The sequence below is a fragment of the Syngnathus scovelli genome, chromosome 20, assembly GCF_024217435.2.
Source record: "Syngnathus scovelli strain Florida chromosome 20, RoL_Ssco_1.2, whole genome shotgun sequence".
NCBI classification, from domain to species: Eukaryota; Metazoa; Chordata; class Actinopteri; order Syngnathiformes; family Syngnathidae; genus Syngnathus; species Syngnathus scovelli.
The window spans coordinates 6,813,203-6,835,126 of NC_090866.1; the positions used below are offsets into that span (position 1 = coordinate 6,813,203).

At 37.5% G+C, this 21,924-nt stretch overlaps 3 protein-coding genes across 7 annotated transcripts in view; 1 reads left to right on the forward strand and 2 right to left on the reverse strand.

The window, feature by feature from the left end:
* Positions 1–612: 612 nt before the first annotated feature.
* On the reverse strand, positions 613–10,875 carry slc5a6a (solute carrier family 5 member 6a). Of its 2 annotated transcripts, none has more exons than XM_049756978.2 (17): positions 10,735–10,875; positions 6,405–6,648; positions 6,112–6,333; positions 5,319–5,384; positions 5,035–5,086; positions 4,503–4,570; positions 4,021–4,175; positions 3,809–3,949; positions 3,610–3,739; positions 3,447–3,535; positions 3,035–3,147; positions 2,902–2,969; positions 2,701–2,787; positions 2,442–2,620; positions 2,244–2,347; positions 1,661–1,782; positions 613–1,487 (listed from the first exon to the last, which is right to left on the reverse strand). In XM_049756978.2, exons 2-17 carry the CDS (start codon positions 6,528–6,530, stop codon positions 1,293–1,295), a joined length of 1,917 nt encoding a protein of 638 aa, XP_049612935.1. In that variant the 5' UTR covers positions 6,531–6,648; positions 10,735–10,875; the 3' UTR covers positions 613–1,292. The 2 variants fall into 2 exon arrangements, with proteins under 2 accessions (XP_049612935.1, XP_049612934.1); XM_049756977.2 differs by lacking the exon at positions 10,735–10,875 and adding an exon at positions 10,317–10,427.
* Positions 10,876–10,918: 43 nt separating this feature from the next.
* On the reverse strand, positions 10,919–13,300 carry rpl7l1 (ribosomal protein L7-like 1). The gene is made up of 6 exons (XM_049757002.1): positions 13,156–13,300; positions 12,617–12,725; positions 12,050–12,213; positions 11,842–11,979; positions 11,660–11,769; positions 10,919–11,524 (listed from the first exon to the last, which is right to left on the reverse strand). The coding sequence occupies exons 1-6, from the start codon at positions 13,269–13,271 to the stop codon at positions 11,316–11,318; spliced, it is 846 nt and encodes a 281-aa protein (XP_049612959.1). The 5' UTR covers positions 13,272–13,300; the 3' UTR covers positions 10,919–11,315.
* Positions 13,301–14,685: 1,385 nt separating this feature from the next.
* LOC125990179 (tyrosine-protein kinase Fyn) overlaps positions 14,686–21,924 on the forward strand; it is a 37,805-nt gene continuing 30,566 nt past the window's right edge. For 2 of the 4 annotated variants that reach the window (XM_049756984.2, XM_049756985.2), the window contains exon 1: positions 14,687–14,859. The gene's annotated coding sequence lies outside the window, so the exon portion shown is untranslated. Of the gene's footprint in view, positions 14,860–20,776; positions 20,849–21,924 lie in introns of all 4 variants that reach the window. The other 2 variants (XM_049756983.2, XM_049756982.2) reach the window with 2 other exon arrangements.

The window sequence follows — 21,924 nt, forward strand, 5'->3', positions numbered from 1 at the left end:
AAATCACAAAAAAATCTTATATAAGCCGCACCTGACTATAAGCCGCAGGGTTCAAAATTTTGGAAAAAAGTCGCGGCTTATAGTCCGGAAATTACGGTAAATATTAATACTTACAATTAATTTCCCGGTTGCAGATGAAGACTTTATGACAGAGGGTGGTTTGAAATAAGACAAATTATCAAGAAAAGTTTCTCCCACAACACTGTTTGAAAAAAAATAATGTTTTAGCTTAAGATGAAATGTATTCATCTGATTTAACTCAGATCATCCCTGTACTGATCGGAACACGAGGTATGAAACATCGTACGTCTACATTAGTTGCTAAGCGTCACTTATTGTAAACCAAGATCACACTGCACGGAACAAGAACGGAGGCTTTGTTTTGTCATTTTCTACTCTCATATAATATTTCTCTTGTAAAGAGTTTGCTGTTCTCGAGCTAAACAGAAAATATGACATTTCTCTGCTTGCTACCTCAAGTCAAGTCAGAACAGCTACTAGTGCTCCTTTGACAATCCATAAGAAGCAATCAGAAAGGGAATCCTTTCTGGGGACTGTCAACTTCCGGAAGATGCCGCTTTATAGTTTTTCTTTTTTTTCAAAATGAAAAACAAAAAAAGGGTCCTCTTCCGTGACAGTAATCAGAGCGCATTAGCTCAATTATTGCAATACCCAACCACTTCTCATTGGCTATGTTTACATAGACACATTGATTTGGATTAAAACATTGACTGGAATAAAAATGCATACATAGTCCATTTGGAATATTCTGATTGGAACAAGACTATTCCAATGAATGGGGTGAATTATGTTAATTGATAATCTGATCTGCGCGTAAAAAAACATTTCGGAACTAGCATGTCTGTGACGCAAGTTCATTATCGCATGTGCAAGAATGTACAGCTGGCCTCGTGTCTTAAGGATGAACATAAGCAAATACAAAAATACAATCTGGAGTATAAATTGCAGCTCCATTACGAAGTATTAACTCGACGAAACGGTGCAAAATGAGAAATATACTGACATAATGCTAACGTAGAAATGGATGGAGTAATGTTTTGTTGACACGCTTTCTTCTATTATTATTTCCGGCATATTTGGTCAACCGGCATGAAGGTGTGACGCGTGAAAACGTCCTATTTTTAGTGTTCATGAAAACAGTGAATCCGATCATAATTTTAATCCAAACCATCGGATTGAAGAAGTTGTGTCCATATAAACGTAGCCATTGTCATGGATTGTGTATTCCTCAGGAGGAAAAAGTTACTGACTGCGTGAGATGAAGACAAGTCTCAGAGGGCCGTTTCCTCAAGGCAATGAGGGGTCATGTTGCACAATGGCAAAGCCGCCCTGCTTTCCTCATCTTCTGTCTGCACGCTGTCACTCTCCATTTCTTTGTCTTCTCGGATCGTGTCCTCTTTGCAGTAAGATGCTCCGTTGGCACCTTTCTTGGCCCTCTCGTAAGGCTGCGTGTTGATTTCGTTGGACTGGTCGAGAAAGACAGGACGAAATTTTAATCAATGCTCATTAAATAACTGATTAGCTGATTCAAGTTATTTCTGTGACCACTTTTTGTGTTTTCCTTCTATCAACAAAGATGACATCATTCATATAAAAACATACATGGATGCGTTTCAAGAAAACCAATTGGCATGGTCACCTTTAGCGGTAGAGGAGTGACGCAGCAAAGTTTTTCCTTGTAGCGTTGCGGCAGAAAGAAAAGCAGATTCCCCAAGACTGGGTACACGGTCCCTGGGGTCAACTGCTTCTCGTTCATTGGTCCTAAAATTGGTAGATTGAGCAAATTAATTCTTGAAAAGAAATAAACAGGTCAACCACATTTAACTTACCGTATTTTCCGGTCTATAAGGCGCACCTAAAAACCTCAAATTTTCTCAAAAGCCGACAGTGCGCCTTATATTCCGGTGCGCCTTATATATGGACCAAATAGAGAATGATGGATGGATGGAACTTTACCTTTTTAAGTTTACTGATCTATCTGACTGTTTTGTTTTGTACTTATTAAAGTAAGCCTTACATGTCTATTTTGTGTGTTGTGTGATATTAACATTATTGATATATTGTTAGTTTTCACTATTTCAAGTTATTATATTGTATTATATAAGGTGCGCCTTATAGTCCGGAGCGCCTTATATATGGACAAAGTTTTAAAATGGGCCATTCATTGAAGGTGCGCCTTATAGTCCAGTGCGCCTTATAGTCCGGAAAATATGGTAATGTACCTGTAAGCAGGCTGACGACGAGTCCCACTACAACCACAGTGGTAGAATTGTGAGCACTGTACCACATGTAGGATAAAGAATACAGTGCGTCCAAACCTGTTGGCCTGAGAGGTGGGGGAAAAAAAAAAAAAAAGTAAGTCAGACTGGCATATTTTTTTGTCATGCTCCATGCAAGGAAGATAAGATGTATGACTATACCTAGATTTTGTTATAGTAGCATTGACCAGTGAAGTCATGACTGTCGTGGTTATGTTATCAAAAGGCGGCGGTGTGACGGTACTGAGTGGTGGCACACTTGCAGGCATACGCGTAACAATACTGCCAATGCCAATCCAGAAGGCCATGGCGAGACCTGCTGCTAAGCCAACTAATGCCCCCTGGGAACATCAAACAAAAAAGAGGGAGTCTGCATATCACATCATTTGACAGTATTGATGAAATAAAAATTCACACTTACAATGGAGTTTGCCCAAGGGAAGAACATTCCCAAGCAAAATAAGCCCAGAAGAGGTCCACCCACCATTCCAAATATGCTTAAGGCTGCCTGAGAAGAGGAAAAACACATATACATGTACATCTGTACAGAAAAGCCATCGCTACTCTTCACAGAGGATAAAGAATATATGAATGAGTACCGTTACACTGAATGTTTTGTTACCTGCAACACAGATCCCATTATGGAGGCAAGGTAAGCCATGGCCAGACATATCAAGCCATAGGCCAGCGCTGTGAGAGACAACCACAAATCATAAATATACATAATAATGATAATAATAAAAATACTTCTTTACCAAGTCCTTTGGATAGCAGTGTGGCTTTCGACTCAGTCATGTTGGGAAAATGAGGTTTAATGAGGTCCTCCATCGTTACTGTTGCTAGGGAATTGAAGGCTGACGAGATGGTGCTGGAGGGGAAAACAAAATATTTTTAAAAATGTCTTTTTATTTATTTTTTTTGCCTATTCAGGGAAATTCAACTGTTTTTCTAATCTTCCCTTTGACCATAATTCAAATAGAAGAGCCGAGCAAACCATCACCATTTCAAAGATCATCAAATAGAAAGCCCTATTTGATATGTAAATCTAAATTTTGCTTAGACAATATAAGCAAAACTACTCACCATCTCAAATGAAAATGACCGAAAATCACAAATGAATCTAAAACTATAAGATGAGAAGATATTTGTACTTTTAGTGTTATTTACCTGAGCGCTCCACTAAAGAGGCAGGCCACAAAAAGTCCTGCGAGGCCAGGCAGATCCTTGAATACATCCATCACAAAGTATAACACCATCTGGCAAAAAGATGAAGATGCATTTCTAATCAGCAACCACTAATATGATAAACCATAACACAATTAATGTTTACCTGATCATTTGCTTTGACATAGCCCTTATCGAGAGGGCTGTCCTCTCCATAGCGAGCAAACATAACCAGCCCCATCAGACAACCTAAACACAGGACGATCTGCTGGCATGGGAAAACGACATAGCACGACCTAGAATGGACAAAAAGAAAATGATTACTTACAAAGTTGTGTGCTATTAAAACAAAAATACACACTCACATTATGGCCTCTTTCTCAGTGCGCGAACTGAGGTATCTCTGGACTTGGGCCTGGTTGACCCCATATAAGGCCAGCATCAGGAAGACTCCACCGACACCCAATGTCCAGAAGGTGTGGCGCTCCAAAGGATCTGGGTTTAGACTACAACCAAATGCATGTGTTTCAATGTCAATTTGCATGAAAGTCAAATTGGGGTGGGGAATATTACTCACTCAAGTCCTGCAATGCGGCTGCCGTTCACTGCTTTCCTCCAGACCTCCGCCATGCCCCCTGCCTGATGTGCACCTACAATAATAACCGCCAGCTGCCCTGCAAACATTACTACTGTCTGGAAGACATCAGTCCACATCACCGCCTTGAGGCCCCCCTGAGGGACACAATAAGATAAAAAAAAAAACAATAATAACTCTTAGCAATCTGTACAAACCTTGAACATGCATTCATCAGAGCCTTGAAGTTCTACCAACACATGGAATCATGCTGATAGAGCAAAATCTTACAGCTTGTAAAATTTGGGTTTTGATCAACAATTTGAGGGGGAAAAAGGTCAAGTCAATGATTACTATGTGTTTTGTTTTATCCTGTTGGCTTTATGGTGAAGGGCAAAGTCATTAAAAACAGTTACACTGTACTTTAGTCGTAAGGAAAAGAATGAACAAAATGAGAAAATGGAGCAAATGAATTTCGGACTCACCAGACATGTATAGAGAGTGCACACGAGTCCCATGGCAAGCACAGCTCCCCATAAATCAAAACCAGTGACTGTAAGCAAATACAACAAGACTATTACCACTGCATATTCTGGTGGACTATGATGGACAATTGATTCTCTTGAAATTCTTTTTAGACAAAGCATTTTGCAAAATCGAGGACAGAAAGGACACAGAAAATACATACGGAACACAGTCAATAAATTAAAATGGATGTCTAAGGTCAAATTAATTTACATTTTCATTATCCATTCATCATTGTACTGTCCTGCCATTTCATTTCAAGTCATGTGACTTGATCCGAGTTTTCTTTTCCTAGCTCAGCTTCTCTCCAGGAGAAAAAAAAATGTTTTTAGTGAATCCTATTCTTACAAAGATTGGTGTAATGTATTATTTTCAAAGTCCTAAAATAAATGTCAAAACTAGACACGTTATTTATTATAAATTACAGCTGTTGTTCAAAAGTAGTGCTTTGGTTACAAGAAAAATACTTTTTTTTTTTTTTTTAAATCTCACCTGCATTGAGTGCCAAGGCTGGAGCATAAAGGACCACTCCCATATAAACAACCTATAAAGTAAATCATTTTAAAACATTAGTATATGGAGATAATTGGTACACACTAAACAAATAAAGTTAATGTTTTGATCGGGCTTCCGTAAGAAAATTATTATAAATTACCAATAAACAGCTGATCTGTTTCACAAATGCAGCACACTTTCATCCAAAAAATCTTAACTGTTCACCTTTTAATCACTAAACACAATTATACCAAAAATACATATCCAAAGATAAAAAATACCATTTGAAAGATGAAGGTCACAGTTCCACATATACGGACTGTCTTGTTGAAGCGCAGCTCCAGATACTGTTAAAAAAAAAAGAAAACAAACAAAAAAATACAGAAAATGCCTGTTACATATAATCTCAGAGTCATATATGGTTATTGATAACCAGATCATGTTTTTGGTCACAGTAAACTAATGACTAGAAAATGACTGATAGGTGTCCTTGATTTTGAGGAAAGAGAAAAAAAAAAAAATCAGCGCAGTCTTCAGTATTGAGTTTATTATCGCTGATTGTTAAAATGTCAATGATAAGACCGCTAAGGGGACAGATAAGAAAGCCGACCTCTGAGATTATCATAAGACAAACACAAGAGAAAGGGGAGATTTGATGGGGGGGGGGGAAACAAAGACAAGAAGGAAGACGACATTAAGCACATTACACTGTATAAACTACTGATAAATAAGCCATGTGGACTGTAATTTTTATTTACCTCACTGCAAATTGTGATTCATAAAAAAAATGCAAAAAAGAAATGCTGTTTAACACTTTCATTTGATAAAAGAACATTTTGTGAAATAATAGTCATTTCCCTCAAATAAATAAAGTATTTTCACAAACTTTATAAAGTGTCCTTCCTATATATTAATAAAAGTAAAATGATTTGTTTTCTCAACAAAATCCATTTTGTTGAAATAGGAAATTAATCACAAAAACATGGCTCTTCATTTTAGATTAATATTTTGTTTGTCAACTCTGACATCTTTTCGTAGTTTCCAACGAGCAACACGGTTTTCCGCCCTGTGTACCTCATATGCGCTGGAAAGCCGCAGCCTGTAGAAGACAGGTATGAAAACATGAGCTGGGATGAGAAGTCCCAAGAAGTACGAGCAGCCCAGGAACCAGTACTGTGTCCCGAATGTGTAGACTTCAGATGGTGCACCCAGGATTGCCACAGCGGACTGGAAAGTGGCGAGAAGTGACAGCGACACAGGCAGCAAGCTCATTGAGCGGTCAGCCATCAGGAACTCCTGAAGGACAACAAAAATTGTTTCGGATTAGACTAAAATCTTTTTGCAAAACTTAAAATAAAAAAGCCCACCTGTGTTGTACGTTGGCGTCCACCTGAAAATGCATAATACAAGCCGATACCGGCTGAGGCCACCAATAATAATGCAAAGATGACGTAGTCCACCGTGGTGAAGTGCATCTGGACTACTCCCCCCATGGTGACTCTGGAAGTAGGCCGGATTTGTTGAGTCTGGGGACTGGAGGTCGTCTAAGAGGCCTTTGGGTGTGATCACAATGCTAAAGATTGTACATCACCCATGGTGATACCCAGAGAGCTGGAGGGAGACAAGGAAGAAAAAGTTGGAGACACTTACATCAACGGGGATATGTTACATAACTAATTCGACTTCCACGCAAAGGCGTGTAAAAAAAAAAAAAAAAAGTTTCCCTGCCCATGACTAAGCCGTGATCTTCAAGAGGGAAAATCCCAGAAGCTTTATTATATTACGTAAAAGCCAGTATAATCAAATCATATAATTAAAAGTACAGGAGAGTTAAGACAGTTCAAAATGTAAAAAATCTTGCAAAAAAGTATTATGATGTTAATTATTAGGATGGTACCACAGCTAGATTCTGGAACAAATTGTTTTATTAAAAACTTTTTTTTCTTAAATATCATGATCATAAATAGCAAATTAAGACGAATGATAATATTCTAAATGGAAGCTGCACTTTTGTCTCAGACTTTAATCTTCTTTACCTTGAAAGACAAAATATAACAGGAGAAAACTCAAATTCAACACCCGTGTGATCTTTTCCCAGTTTTGTAACAGATACCTTAAAGCAAACAAAACCTAATTTCTCGTTGTGTTTTTTGTAAAAATGTAACCTCATCCTTGTACGGATTTCATAGCGTGGAAACGCAACGGGGGAGAATTGCTTTCGTGGGGGCACACTGACTTCGTACGTCACAAGCCGGTAAATTCACATGGCCAACTGCAACCACCCCATCCCTCGTTGGTATTCTTTATACGCACAGGGAGGGCCGGGGACGACGGGACTTCAACCTGATGTTGGGGGCCTATCTGCAGAAAACAGCTTGGATGGCCACAATGATAAAGACCTAGTGTGAAGTAAACAGTTTTAAACTATTTTATTTTATTTATTTATTTATTTTTAAACCACCTAGGTTCTTAATTAGACCCATAGCAATGCAATTAACAACAAAAATGCTTTTATTTGGCAATCTCCAGTAATCTTCAGAGATGATGTCATTTTAAGGCACCGTCTCCAGTACTATTATACTGCATTGTTAATTGCTGTTCACTGCTATCTCGTTTTTACGTTCACAGCTATCGCGCTATTCGGCAAAATACCTCAGCGATGTGCGGCGATGGATTGTTCCTATTCAAGCTGACAGTTATTCGAGAGGCCAAATATAAAAATAGGGCACCCTTTTCCTCCATGGGATGGATTTTTCGTCGGCCATTGTCAATAATTCTTTTTTTTTTTTTTTTTCAAGCTCTTAAGGAATTGTTTTATCCTGTTTTGCTGAGTACAGAAGTTCCTTGTTCATAAACCCAATCTAAATGTCAGGGAAAATTTGCTTACATTCCAGTCTAAATGTCTGCTTTCCCAGGAAACCAATGTTCTGCCAGTCACTCCACATGTAATCATCACATGCAGGGTGCACGCTAATGATTACCAGTGGTGCACAGGATGTCAGAAAATGTGGATAAATGATCATCACAGTTTTTCAAAGTAAAAGCAGATATTTGGAACTGTCGTATTTTTCGTCAAATATATTTCATTTTCAATCATGGAAACCTCTATTTATAGTTAAATAAAATTAAAACTCCTATGAAAATAAATCAATACAAAGAGGTCACGCAGCAGCATGGGGTTGCTTAGCAACAGAGGGACAATGGCTATACAATATCAGCTGGGGTTTAACAAGTACTGCTGAGCATGTATTTCAACACTCACACAAGAATCACATAGAACTGAAAGCAACATAGCGGAGCTGCAAAACTGCTACTTGACAATATTACTGTAGCAACAATTAATATTAAATTTCGTTGTACATGTGTGATAATGACAATAAAGATCTATCTATCTATATTAACAGAGTGACAGAGACGCGTTATCGGTGACAGATTGATAGACCTTCTGTCAATATTGACGCTGCGAAATTGCAGGAATGATCGTGTGTAATGGCCAAATAAAGGTTTCCCTGTAATCCTGCCTTCTCCAAGCCCCTCCATCCAAACATGTCCCCTACTTCAGTTCAACTCTAAACTGAATTACTGTATCACAATAGTTTTCTGTTAGAAAAATTGAAGGCCGGCCAATGACAACACAAACACATTATTAGACACACGTTTCTGACATGACCTGTCAGACAATGGCATTTATGAATCTTGTTGAGACTATTCTGTAAGGAAAATAGTCCTTGGTGGAGCCATGTGACTTATTATACCAAAGAAGTGATAATAGCAGATAAGTAAGGGAGGTCAGGACATCTCACTCGGCCTCACTTTCACCTGAGAATTTGCTTAATGACATTCAAAATATCTGATTCGACCAGTTGTGTTTGCAAGTGTATCACCATAACTTGCTTGTTGATCAAGAATTACACAACACTTTACAGAGCATTTTTTTTTCCTTGAGCAAATTTGACTGTTTTGATAATGAGTTCCTTTCACATGCAAACGAGTCAGTTCTCGTAGTGCGTTCAAAGGACAAATCAAACAAAAATACCCATCATCTCCACATTAAGTTTGCCAAACATTAATGTAGATCAGGGGTGTCAAACTAATTTTTTTTCGCGAGCCGCATTGTAGTCATAGCTTATTTCGGAGGGCCATTATGACTGTTAACCCAAATAAACGTATGAACACCTCATATTATAGACAGTAAAAGCTACAAAACAAACTGACAAATAACTCGTTTTCAAATCAGACGAGTAAAAACTGGTCAAATATTTAAAAATATATATATTAAAAGTGAAGACAATTTGCAATTCTAGTAATGACACGAATTTGATGCACAATTTGTCTTCGCGGGCCACATAAAATGACGTGGCGGGCCGTATCTGGCCCCCGGGCCTTGAGTTTGACCCCTGTGATGTAGATCGATGCCAGCTATCAGAAATCTCGATACATCGGACAAGATACAAGTCAGCAAATCAAAAAAGACATTGTAATACACTGTAATTGTTTGAAAATGTCCCAAGTCATAGATGGAGAACGCAATGCATACACAAGAAATTTGTTTGTTTTTTGAATAATACAGTCCCTTTAAATTTCCAAGTTCACTGAAAACAATAAGCAAAACCATTTCAATTTTAGAATTGACTGAAAACAATAAGCAAAAATATTTCAATTTTAGAATTGACTGAAAACAATAAGCAAAACCCGCGACCACTGAAATTTCACACACGCTCGTAAGTTATTTATACCTTATTCTTCTACCTAGTGCAAGTGTTTGTCCAACTACAATATTTTTTTGAACTACATTACCCAGACGACTGCAAAATGTCATTTCTTTGACGATCAGGCATCTCAGTTTCCAGCTAGTTGCAGTGTATAGTGCTGACTACCACTTTCTCGTAAACGCGACTAGTCACGCTGGTAATAATGCTAATCACGTGTTACTGTTATATTCCAAGTGGCCAAAAACAGATGCTATCATAGGCTAATTAATCTGCACGCGCTTGCCTTGCTGTTCATTAAGGTCCACCCGGTAGAAAGGTTATAGGTCACACACTAGATTTTTTTTGTGTTGACTACTAGTTTAATTTGACGAGCGGTAGTGAATGGAATGAACAGTAAAGAAACAGCGGTCATGAAATCCAATTTGACAGCGTGACAACGTGGTGCTATCACCCCCACCAAACTTTGCTAAACCGCAATGCATACAACACGAATTCAATCCCGAGTCTTAAATGTCTATCCAATTACAATTAAACTAATAATTCAATGAAGCAATGTGACAATCTTACCTTCATAAGACGGTAAAATACAATACAATGTCAAAATCTGGTCCGGTAGGTTAGTGCGGTCGTTCGTTATTGGACCGCCTACTCTTCTGACGCAATGCATGTTGCGTTCACTTACATATAGTAAACTAGCAACTTAGTTTGCTAACGTCACGAATAGTGTCTTCGGTTAATTGTATTTCTAAGTTGACAGATTTGATCAATATTCCGTTTTCTGTTTCTTAATAATCTTCGCATTGGTTCACCACGACTGTCTCCGTAGCGTAGCCGAAGACAGCATTATAGGTTGGAGAAACGACAACACTGTCCTGTACTGCATTAAGGACAAGATAACACGTCCATCGTCGTTGCAAGCGACGTACCGCATTTGTTGATATAGCAAAATGTCGTGACAACGACGTTGACACCACGCATTACTCACCTTTTGGTCTCACCTGGATGTCCATTTCAATTTACTTTGACCGGAGCATTTTATTTTTTTACAAAAACGCCCACCCCCTGCAAGCAAGCTGCAGTGGTTGCCACTTGTAGCCCCCTCAAACTGATGACGCATGTTTCGCCGTGACACTAGTGACTGTACATTTAAGACAAAACATTAACACGAGTTCACCTTGTTTAAAGGCTACCAGCCCATATTATACAATTTTATTATAAACATGTTTCAAAAATCACACTTCATTGTTTCATTAATTATGAAACCAGTCTTGTGGTTTACGAACGGGCTGCGAGTTGACTGGTGCCCTTGAGTGAATGTACAATAACAGCTCAAAGCAATGCATATTCATAATTTCAAAAAGTATTTTACAAGTCTACAGATGAGTACCACTTCCAAGCAGAACAGCGCCCACCAGTGGCATATTTTCAAACACGACACAATAGCAATATAGAACAGCCTCGCTCATTAAATAATGAGGTCAACATTGTGATGGTTGGTATTTGTCCCTCGGTAATCAGTAATCCTATTTTAAATTGCTGTAGAATGTCCATTTTGTGTCTTTTTCCTCAGTTCAGTCGCCTGACGATGGTGTTAATGTCTGTGCCACGAAATCCAGGATTTCCAAGGTCCTTGAGGAGACCCGCTTTGTCCCTGGTGGCATGACGGGCCACCGACAGCTTGAAAGGCATCAGGAAGTTGTTGACTACCCGGAAGGCCTTGCCAACCGAGTAAACTTCATGAATCAAATCCTCCAAACAGATAATGCCATATTTACCTAAAAATCAAGCCAAAGGGCAGTCAGTTCATCTCTGCACTGGTGTCATAAATTCATTTTTGTACCTACATTTCATTATCTTAATTTTGCTATTTTCATATTTAAAGTGAAGACTGAGGCGTGGAGAAAACATACCCAAGTGTTCTTCAATGAAGTTGTTGTCTGTTAAAGGAACCGGTCTTGTGCCCACTTTAGTCCGTCCCCTCTTCAGAATGAGCTCCCGCACAGACTTTAGATTTGGATACCTATTTGGTAAATCAGTGTTGTGATATGAAAATAAGACAAACATTTATAAATTGCAGTGACGTAAGACTCACCCCCAGGCCACATATGGCTCAACAATTTTCAACATGTCGAGAGTGGTCTTGTTGATTTTGATAAAGGTTCCGTTGAAGATTTTTCTCACCCTCAACATGTGGATAACCTTCATTACTTGAGGACTGATACCTTTAATACTAATGAGAAGATAACAATGAGAATTTGTGTGTATAAAAGTAGAAAATTGAGCTACGGTTTTATACTCACTCTCGAATGCGGACAGCAACGGCTAATTTGTACTTTTCAGGAGGCGACGGGCCACGAGGTTTTGTCGCCATTCGACGGATGCGAGTATCATCACGATGTTTCCTATGGCTGTCCTTCACCATGTCTTCCAAGCGCTTGAACTTTATCGGCGCACCTTTAGAGTCCTGAAACAATATAAAATATATGAACTGTTATTACCTGTGTAAGTGATAATACAGACTTACTGTCTCCTTTATGGGACAAACTATCACCATTGTTGAACTGTGGCTAGCAAGAATTTCCTCAACCCCGGGATCAATAAATGTACAATCAATCAATCAATCAGTCAATCGGATTGTATTTAGCAATTCATTTTTCATATTCGCATCGGATGACAAAATAGCTGATCCATATAATGGCAGCATACTGATTGGTTGATTAGAGGAAGTCAATGCAACATTTTTTTTAACATTTCAGACAAACAAATATTTGGAAACAACATTAGACACTTTTTGTCGACGTTTCTTTGTTGTAAATGTAATTTTTTTTTTAAAAGACACCGTTATAAAACCAAAACAACACGCTCACCTTTCTCTTTTGTTGAAGTGCAAGTTTGGCTTGTGTGGCTTTAATGGCCTGGTACGTTTTCCTCTTTTTCAAGAGAAACTCTGGTACCAACTTGATAACTTTGTTTGAACTGAAAGAAGAACCAGGTAAAGAATTAAATTTGATCACATACATTCTCAATCAAAATCGCTGATTAGCATCTGCCAGTGTTGTTTCCAACGTTTGAGTACAGTAGTGTAGTCTTAGTATAGCTAACAGAATAGCATAGTCACCAATTACTAGTAACAACTAACTTTCAAATCATACATTTAATAAAACAAATAGTTGCTGTATTTTGCACATGTTGACATTTCGCCCGAAATTGGAAAACATCGGAGGCTTGACACAGGAACAACACGTGAAATGTAGAATTGAAAACAAGTTGTCTGACTAAGCCATCGACGAAATATCAACACTAATAGAACAGATAAAAAAGTATTTATCAAAACAAGTCAACCCCAAAGTAATTTATGAACAAACAAAGACAGATGGACTGCGATGGAAATATAATCGCAACATACTCGGATTCAGCCATGGTGGAAAGTATCAACAAATTCGTGCCACTCTTCTTCGATTGTTTATTTCTTCTTCGCCGCGGTTTGCCAAGACGCGCAAGAAGAAGAGGTATTGTCGCCATCTAGAGTATCGGAGTGGAAGTAGATAACCTGGTAACACGTCACCAAAAGATTATGGGTAAAGCAGAAAAAAAAAGAAAACTCGGTAACAAGTTAATATGATGAATAAAACAACCATCCCAAAAGATCAAAATAGTTGTACAGCTGTTGTAGTCGTACCAATTTGAGGGAATGAAATGCAGACCCGTTATTTTACTCACAGTATTGATTTTTAATTTTTCATCTCAGACTCACATAATGTTGTACACAGCCAAAATATGCTCATCATTCTATGCCAATTTTATATCTCAAATGGAACTCCCATGTCTATATATATTTTTAAAGTTTGTATTGTATTTTTAGTTAGACAAATAGCCCTCTATAACATTGTACTATATAAAAACATACAGTAGTGACATTCCAAACTAGAATTAATCAATTAAATTTTTTTTGTCACATTTGTTTTGTTATAACGCCAGTGAACGTGCTTCTCCTTCTGGTGTACATGTCTAAAGCACTTGGGGGCAGTATAGTACAGACTAACACAGACTAACATTATCAATCTGCGGAAAAAGTTTGGAAACGCCTTCAAATTCAAATGGTCTAAAACACATTAAAGAGGTCAATAAATTCAAGCTATTAACGCTTTAAAATACACAGTTGTTAACTGAAAGTCATTCCCGGTCATAAAGCATAATTCAGACTGAGACAATACCGAGATGTGTAAAGCTGTTATCAGGGCAAAAGGTGCCCACTTTGAAGAATCTAAATTTTAAAACATTTTCTTTTCAAATAGTATTTTTATAAATCGAGTAATTTCATACGTGTAATATTCCTTCACAATTTCAATACTTAAGTTTTAATGTAAAATTCAAGAATTTTTCAACTAATGTTAAAAGACTGAATTAAAGAGTGTTTTACAGAGAGTAATGAAAATTTATGAACGTTTTTTATCAAATCCGTTCAAATCAGTCTGATTTCATCTTCCCGTGCGGAGGCTGGCCTTTAGGACTTACCGCAGTCTGATACGCCAATCGTACTGTCAATCAACTTAATTGGCACATTCACGTACAGTTGGTAATATCCAACGTGTCAGGAAATGAAAACGCGCTCAAGGGACCCTAAATTGAACTAAAAGCAAGTAGTAACATTAAAAACATTAAAACTTGAGATAATTACCACTTTTGCGCTATATTACAACCAATATTGACATGATTCAGTTTACAAAAACAATATTCTTTACACTTTGTGTTTGAGGTAAACCTCGAGTTATGCCGCTATTTTGATAAAAATAAAAAGACAACTACAATGTATTTAAAAAATTAAAAAATATACCCATATATGCGTCCATCCCTCAAAACATTACGTACTGGTCATAAGTACCTGTGGTTAACGCTTCTGCATTAAATTATATTTTTTCCCATAGTCCTTGAAGGCAACAGTAGTTTCATTGTGGCCCTGCAGAGCTAACGCCATCACACACAGTGGCGACAACAAGGCGAGCTCCGATTTGATGGCCACAACAGCCGCAGCCTTTATTGCACTTCTCTGATTCCACCAGAACACCAATGGAATAATAGTGCTCCGGATTATTAAGTGCACTTTAAACGGGTAAGATCCATCGTTTTATTTATTCCACCTCGTGGTCGATGAGTCCTGGACGATTAGCGAATAAATTACTAACTGTCAAATTTTTAATTATTCTTCACAACCTGAGATCTCAACTAGCTCTTGCTTTACTATAAAAATTTTTTTGCAAAAAGGTTCTTTTAAACATGATATGTGTATTGAGTTATAAATACACAGCAGTTTAGGTTTGGTCGTTCAAAGTGGGATGAAGCTCCAGCAAAGGAACTTAATTAGTCGCGTAGATGGAGATTAAACGATATTTGCACCAGAAAGGACCAATCGATTGTTTTTCATAAATAATTTTTTGCATTTTGACGCTGTGCGCCGTTGTTTACCATGCCTCCCACCTTCAAAAGCCTTCTTCAGCACCATCAGCATCCCCTATTGATGCTTAGTGGAGTCATGTGAAGGACACAACCTCGCTTGCATCGCACTGTTGTGGGATGCTTTCTAGTTTTGCTGAATGCAGACGAGGCAAGAAAATGAAAGTTTGATGAAAGTATAATCGCATTAAGTTGGTTTGTAGTTTGTTTGGAAAAATGCTCTGTTTTTCGGTGAATGGTACATAATTGTGTTTAATTTTTTAAGGCTTGGGAATGAAGTAGGATTATCTGTTTATGTAGTTTCACCCACTTTTTTACTTTGTGAAGCATAAATTGTGTTGTTTTTAGCATGTCTTGATTGAGGCAAAGTTTTAATCTGTAGAAAAAACTGTAGGAAAAAAAAACATTATTAGCTAGAACTGACTCATTGTGACTCAACTCTTGTTTAACAACCTTCAGAATTAGTTCTCTTTCCATTAACCTTTTAATGACTCATTCAATGTGGTTGTTTTATGCCTATCTTGATTTAAATATTTCCCATGCTTAAACATGATATGATCATCATTGTGAGTTGTTAGATTTTAGCTATGAAGGCTAGAAACTAGGCAGGGGAAAATAATATATTAATAGATCATTAAGGAGTCTGTTTTGTGTGGATTTATGATTCTTACGGAATGACAAAAGAGCATCTTCATCTTAGCTTTATGAACATTATTTAGCCACAAGTGCCAAAAGCTTCCTGCTAAACCCGTAATCCTCAACGTTTTTCAACTTTATATAACAACTAATCCATGCTACACAAGAATTCAAATTTCTCCCAAAAGTCCTAATCGGAAATATCGAGAAATGGTTGATGTAAGAGTGGTGAAGGTCCAATGGTTCCGGGGTTTATATCGTCACGTTGTTATGTCAGATGCTCGAAACTCATGTGTTTAAAACAGGGAACACAGTGAGCCACTGTTTTCAGTACTTGGTGTCCTGCATCATCTTCCAAAGGTCAGAGTCATATCACAATAATGTTGCCCCTTGTGTCACTCCTATATAACAGCTAGTCTCTTTTCTTTCTTGCCGTTTATTTTCTTATACATTTCTTATTTTCCTCAGTTTACTGTGCCTACATTAGCGACAGAACCCAAAAGGCGGTACAGTAATCCCTCGTTTTTCGATAATTAGTTACAAAAACTACCCACGATAAGTGAAATCCGCAAAGTACGGTCACCAACAAGAAGTACTGGGCAGGCTAACGAGTTAGCGGAAAGATGCTAATTCGCGATCGTGCTAACACGCGAAAACGGACTTCTAAAGGAATGTAAACGAATATTTGGAGCAATACTACATTGTCCTAAAGGTTTGACACGTTTCCTCAATTTTGAAGTTTTATTTTGACTTTTAAATATTTATTTTAATTTAGGAAAAAAAATCAGCGATGTAGTGAAGCCGCGGTAAACGAAACGCGAAGTAGCGAGGGATCACTGTATTCAAATGTTGATATCATTTTACTCCTTACCAAGCCACAAATTCACTTTTTTTTTGAAAACATGCTAAGCTAACAGCTACGCAGCAACTTACTTTAACTTCCTCGCCTTAAGGCTAACAATAATGCTAATAATTATCGAATGAAATATTTTAATGACAAACTTTTCCAGGTTATACATTTCAAATAATCAAATGAAGAAACCTTTCGGCTTGATCCGATTAGAATATTAGAATATAATATATAGAATATGATGTATTTTTATTTCGATCAGGCTTGGAATCTGAATGAATGTGTCCAAGTAAACATAGACAATGTATTCTTACACGTGTCCAATTTTGACATCTTCAGGGGTTATATTATCAGAGAAATGTTGAGATGTGATATAAATTATGTGTGAAATTAATTGAGTAATTATGCAAATATGCCCCTTAGTGAGTATCACTGCGATCAAAATCAATGCAGTCTGAAATTCTGTGAATGCTTTGAGCCTGTGGTGATAAGATGACCGTGACATATTGCTTTTTTCCCCCCCTCAACGTTCACGTTCCATGAATTCTATAAAGATAAATCACAATTTCCAAACAAACCACAACTCTTTCATCAAGTTGATCAATTGATTTAATTTCCGTGACAAGCAGTGAGGTCATGATGTGTCAGATAATTGATTCTGTCACAGAGTAACAAATAGATGATCCCAAAGAGTAGCTTCTCTTAAACAAATAATTTTATTTGTATACCGATGCATTGGTGTAGCTCTCATCTGAACTTCTTTTACAATTTTTCCATTTGAAATTGACAAGCTTAATTTTTGTTGCATGGTGCCATCAGCGGGAGTGTGTCGACACTCAGCATGGACGCGATAAAAGATGTTTTTCAGAGGCTTTGACACCACACGGGATGTTTTAACATGTTTCTAGTCAGGAAGTGAAGGGTGAAAGTAGAATCTTGACAGCCCGTCTAGAGATGCCCATCTCGGGCTGTTCCTTTGCAGGATTTCAATTAGCGCGAGTTGTTTATCAGGTTCTGATGGCACTAGTGGATCAGGCAGATCATATCACGCAAATCTTTTAGATGCAGACCTCATTGCTTCCATTTGCACTCTGCTCTCTGACATGTCAAGTCTGTTATTGCTGGTTGAAATGAAGTTGCGGTTTCATTTCCTCTGAAAGGAATCACAGTTGCTCATTTACATCTGGAGCGCAGGAAAGGCATGGCGCTTTGGTTTTCTCTCATATTTCCTGGTCGAGGTTTTCCATTTTTAATCTGCCACATTTTCTCCTTCTTGTTTTTATTTTAATCTTTCAATTCCATTCTGCTCTTAAGTCCATTTAGACCCTAGTCCGAGGTTCAATAGTGCATTAATGTGCATTGGTCTATATTTAAAATCTGAATACTGAATACATGGAAATCTTTAAGGCTACTAACTATGTATGGAAAGTTTGTACTGCAGCTGAAGTCGAGGTTGGAAATTGGGGGTTCTTATAACAGGTTTTAACCACAGGCGGGTGTGTGGAGCAGTTTCGTAGAGCCATGATGTGCTGTTAGTTTCAGAAGCAGTTATGTGCATAAAACGCTCAAAATACATATTTTGTTCTTTTTTTTTATTTTAGTTTTAATTGTCTGCCCTAACTAAGACATGCTTTTGTCAAAATATCAATTTTGAAAAAAATAAAAAATAACCCCATCCAATTTTGGTGGACCAACGTTAAGTATAGATTTTATCACCATGGTAACCAGGGCGGAGCTTGGTGGTTGTGATGCGGTAAGGACCACAACTAGCCACTTGAAAGGTTTTATTTTCTATCGAGTATTTGGCACATATAGTGCGCAAGTCCGAGAGTGCAGAAGGAGTTTGCACATGACGAATGAGTCAAAACACAACAGATGCTAAGCTACGCACGGGTGTCAAACTCATTTTTGTCACAGGCCACATTGTAGTCATAGTTTCCTTCGAACTGGCCATTGTAACTGTCGACGCCTTATATTCAGTATAGGTTGCACAACAAACTGATGAATAACTAGTTTTGAAATCACAGACTAGTAAAAACTGTTAAAATACTTGAATGTAATAAAAATTGCTAGCAATTTGTCTGTTTTTTAAAAGTGAAGACAATTTGTAATTTTAGTATTAACACATGAAGTCCATTTGTCTTTGCGGGCCACATAAAATAATGTGGTGGGCCGTATCTGGCCCCCGGGCCTTGAGTTTGACACCTATGAGCTACAGACATACAATTCAATTGACTCAAAAGGTTGCACAACAAATATTACAGTAAGAGCATAATTTTCATCCTTATTAGTTTCCTTAGTTATTTTAATACATGATTCTTATTAAAATAACAAATAATAAAAGTGCAATGGGTGGATTTAATCCTAATTGTTGGAAATGTGAGTGCTTTATCACAGTACATGGTTAGTCTGTGCCTGCCACACACAAGTAACAATCAAGTGGGTGTACAATTTCTCTATTTTGTATTGGACTGGGAAACAAAAGTGCTTTCTGTACATCTGTAAATGGTTGCATGGTTTTAAACATAAATAACCTGTTGTGATTTGTGAGATTTGTTGTGGAACAAAGGCCGTATATTTTAGCCCACAAAGCCCCCTTTTATTCTCCATCTTAATAATTCTGCATTGCAAAGAAGCTGCCAAGTTCTTTAGCTTCTATGAATTTTAATACAGCTGCATTTTGCTTTACGCATGCAACTGATGTCTTCTCAGCCCACAGGAAGGGGATGTTGTTTAAAAGCGTTAAGGTATTTTCCGAACATCATCTCACATATTAACTTCTTCTCAGACGTCAGACTATGTATGATAAGAGCCGCTTCTCATACATATATTTCCACTGCAGTGCACAGGCTCCTTAACTCTGCTGCCTGCTTTCCTGCCTGCCCTTTGCGTTGCCCTTCGCATTGTGCTCGAATCTGCCGTGTCATTTCTCTGCATTGCTCGTGCAGTCGCGAGATGCTGACAAAGGAGATGATTGCATTGTATTTACAACGTTAACGTTAATCAAATGGTCATACAGAAGTTTCTCTCTCTCTGCCATTTTTTGCTAACCATATCATGGCATTTGTGCAATGTTGTGCTAGGTTGAATTCTGAATTCTCTTTTTTCTCATAGTACAATCTTATGGCTAATACTCTTTTTGTTAAAAAAAAAGAGTTATTTATTTATTATTTTTAATGTAATTATTTATGGTGATTTATTTATATTATTTCATTACATCACCTGTCTTGTAACTACAACATCAGTAATGCAAAATAAAAAAATAGTAATGAAAAGAAAAATAATAGAAAAATAGTTTTGAGTACCGTATTTTCCGGACTCTAAGGCGCACCTAAAAATTTTCTCAAAAGCCGACAGTGCGCCTTATAGTCCGGTGCGCCTTATATATGGACCAAATTCCTAAATTTAAACTGGCCCGAAGCATTGTGTCATGAAATCAATCATAAGTGGCCCACTGAAGACTATGAATCATGAATCAAAATGACTATGGATCATTATTTTGTGATTATAAAGTAATTTGTTGCGTCTGAAGTTGAAATAAAAAAGATAAAATGGAGAATGATTTGATTTGGATTAAAAATCTGACATGATGCATTAATGGTGTCCTTATATAAGGACAAAGTTTTAAAATGGGCCATTCATTGAAGGTGCGCCTTATAGTCCGGTGCGCCTTATAGCCCGGCAAATAGGGTAAAAAAAACATTGAGGTGGAGCTGCTGGATGACAAAATATCGCAACCTAGTTTTACATTTACAGCAAATTGTTAAGGATTTATTTCATTGAGGGACGGACATTTTAATCTGTTAGCAAAGGTAGCAAAATGCGTGTTCATGTCAGGGTTCATTCCAGGTGATAAATGTTCACCAAATGATCAATTTACAATGACACTCAAGAAGAATATTCTTACTCACGTTCGTCGTAGGCAGAGCATCTTTAGCCATTTCACATTTTAAGAACCAGCCATTGTTTGCAAGTGTATACATTATTAAGTCTGCTTTTCAATCATTTGCTAAATCCTGCCCCATGGAGTGCAGGAGAAGGCCTCATGTTCAGTGACTGAGAATAATTGACAATTTAATCCACTCTTCAGCAGCAGCCTCTCTCTGAGGTCGGCTTGCCCTGACCTGTCAATCAAATCACATCCACCAGAATTTGTGTGAAGGTGAGTTTATGGGCTAGCTTTAAGTAGTAAGCTAGCATGTCATAGCTTAACAACACACACAATGACTTTTATTTTCTATTAGGGCTCGAAAGTCACACAAAAAACTATTTTGTTCTCGTCAGAATAATGTCCGACAGTTGTTCACGTGCTGATTTACTGTGACATTTTTATTACATGTACATGTGACTTTTTTCTACTGGCTTATAGCATCTGCACTGAATTGTTGGAGGTTTGGTTTTTGTGTCAAAATTATAGCCTGACTTTCCTATTTTGGGTACTTTGCATCTTGTATGGTTGTATCTGTTGACTTTTATTCTGTAAACAGCAGATTGGGACGCTTTCATTCCTGCCCTAAGGAAGTTGTGGCTTATGTCACTAACAGTTGTTTTATAGTCTTTCTTTTTTTTTTCTTTTTTTACAGCTCACAATGTTCCAACGCCTGTTATTCATTTTACGCTCGAGCTTCTCTCAGTTTCACAATTGCTTGTTTTTCCATCAATTTCAACTGGTTTGCATGTTGTTTGTTTGTTAAAATGTTAAAACTTGACTGACAAATCCCAAATATAAAACTAAGCATTGGCGTTTTGTTATTTGTTGTTGAATAACAAATAGGACACATCTGGGCAGCGATGTACAGTTGTCGATTACATTAAAAAAAAAAATGATGATTTAGTTTGAAAAATGCTTACAGCTGAGCGCCAAGGGGCACAATCTAATGTTTTTATATGTCATAGAATATACATATAGATCAGGGGTGTTAAATATTTTTTTTTCGCGGGCCGCATTATAGTCATAGCTTCTTTTGGAGTGCCATTATGACTGTCAACCCAAATAAATGTATGAGCACCTCATATTATATACAGTAAAAGCTACAAAACAAACTAACAAATAACTTGTTTTCAAATCAGACGAGTAAAAACTGGTCAAATATTAAAATGATATTATTAAAAGTGAAGACAATTTGCAATTCTAGTAATGACATAGGAATTTGATGCACAATTTGTCTTCGCGGGTTACATAAAATGATGTGGCCGGCCGTATCTGGCCCCCGGGCCTTGAGTTTGACACCTGAGATA

Excerpts from the sequence above, each read along its gene's own strand:
- slc5a6a (XM_049756978.2), bottom strand. The coding sequence starts at position 6,530 with ATGGGGGGAGTAGTCCAGATGCACTTCACCACGGTGGACTACGTCATC. Across the intron at positions 5,385-6,111 it reads GGCTTTCCAGCGCATATGAG|TATCTGGAGCTGCGCTTCAA; the intron begins GTACACAGGGCG and ends TTTTTTTAACAG. Across the intron at positions 3,536-3,609 it reads ATGTCAAAGCAAATGATCAG|ATGGTGTTATACTTTGTGAT; the intron begins GTAAACATTAAT and ends TCTTTTTGCCAG.
- rpl7l1 (XM_049757002.1), bottom strand. The coding sequence starts at position 13,271 with ATGGCGACAATACCTCTTCTTCTTGCGCGTCTTGGCAAACCGCGGCGA. Across the intron at positions 11,770-11,841 it reads GAGCCATATGTGGCCTGGGG|GTATCCAAATCTAAAGTCTG; the intron begins GTGAGTCTTACG and ends TTTACCAAATAG. Across the intron at positions 11,525-11,659 it reads CTTCATTGAAGAACACTTGG|GTAAATATGGCATTATCTGT; the intron begins GTATGTTTTCTC and ends CTTGATTTTTAG.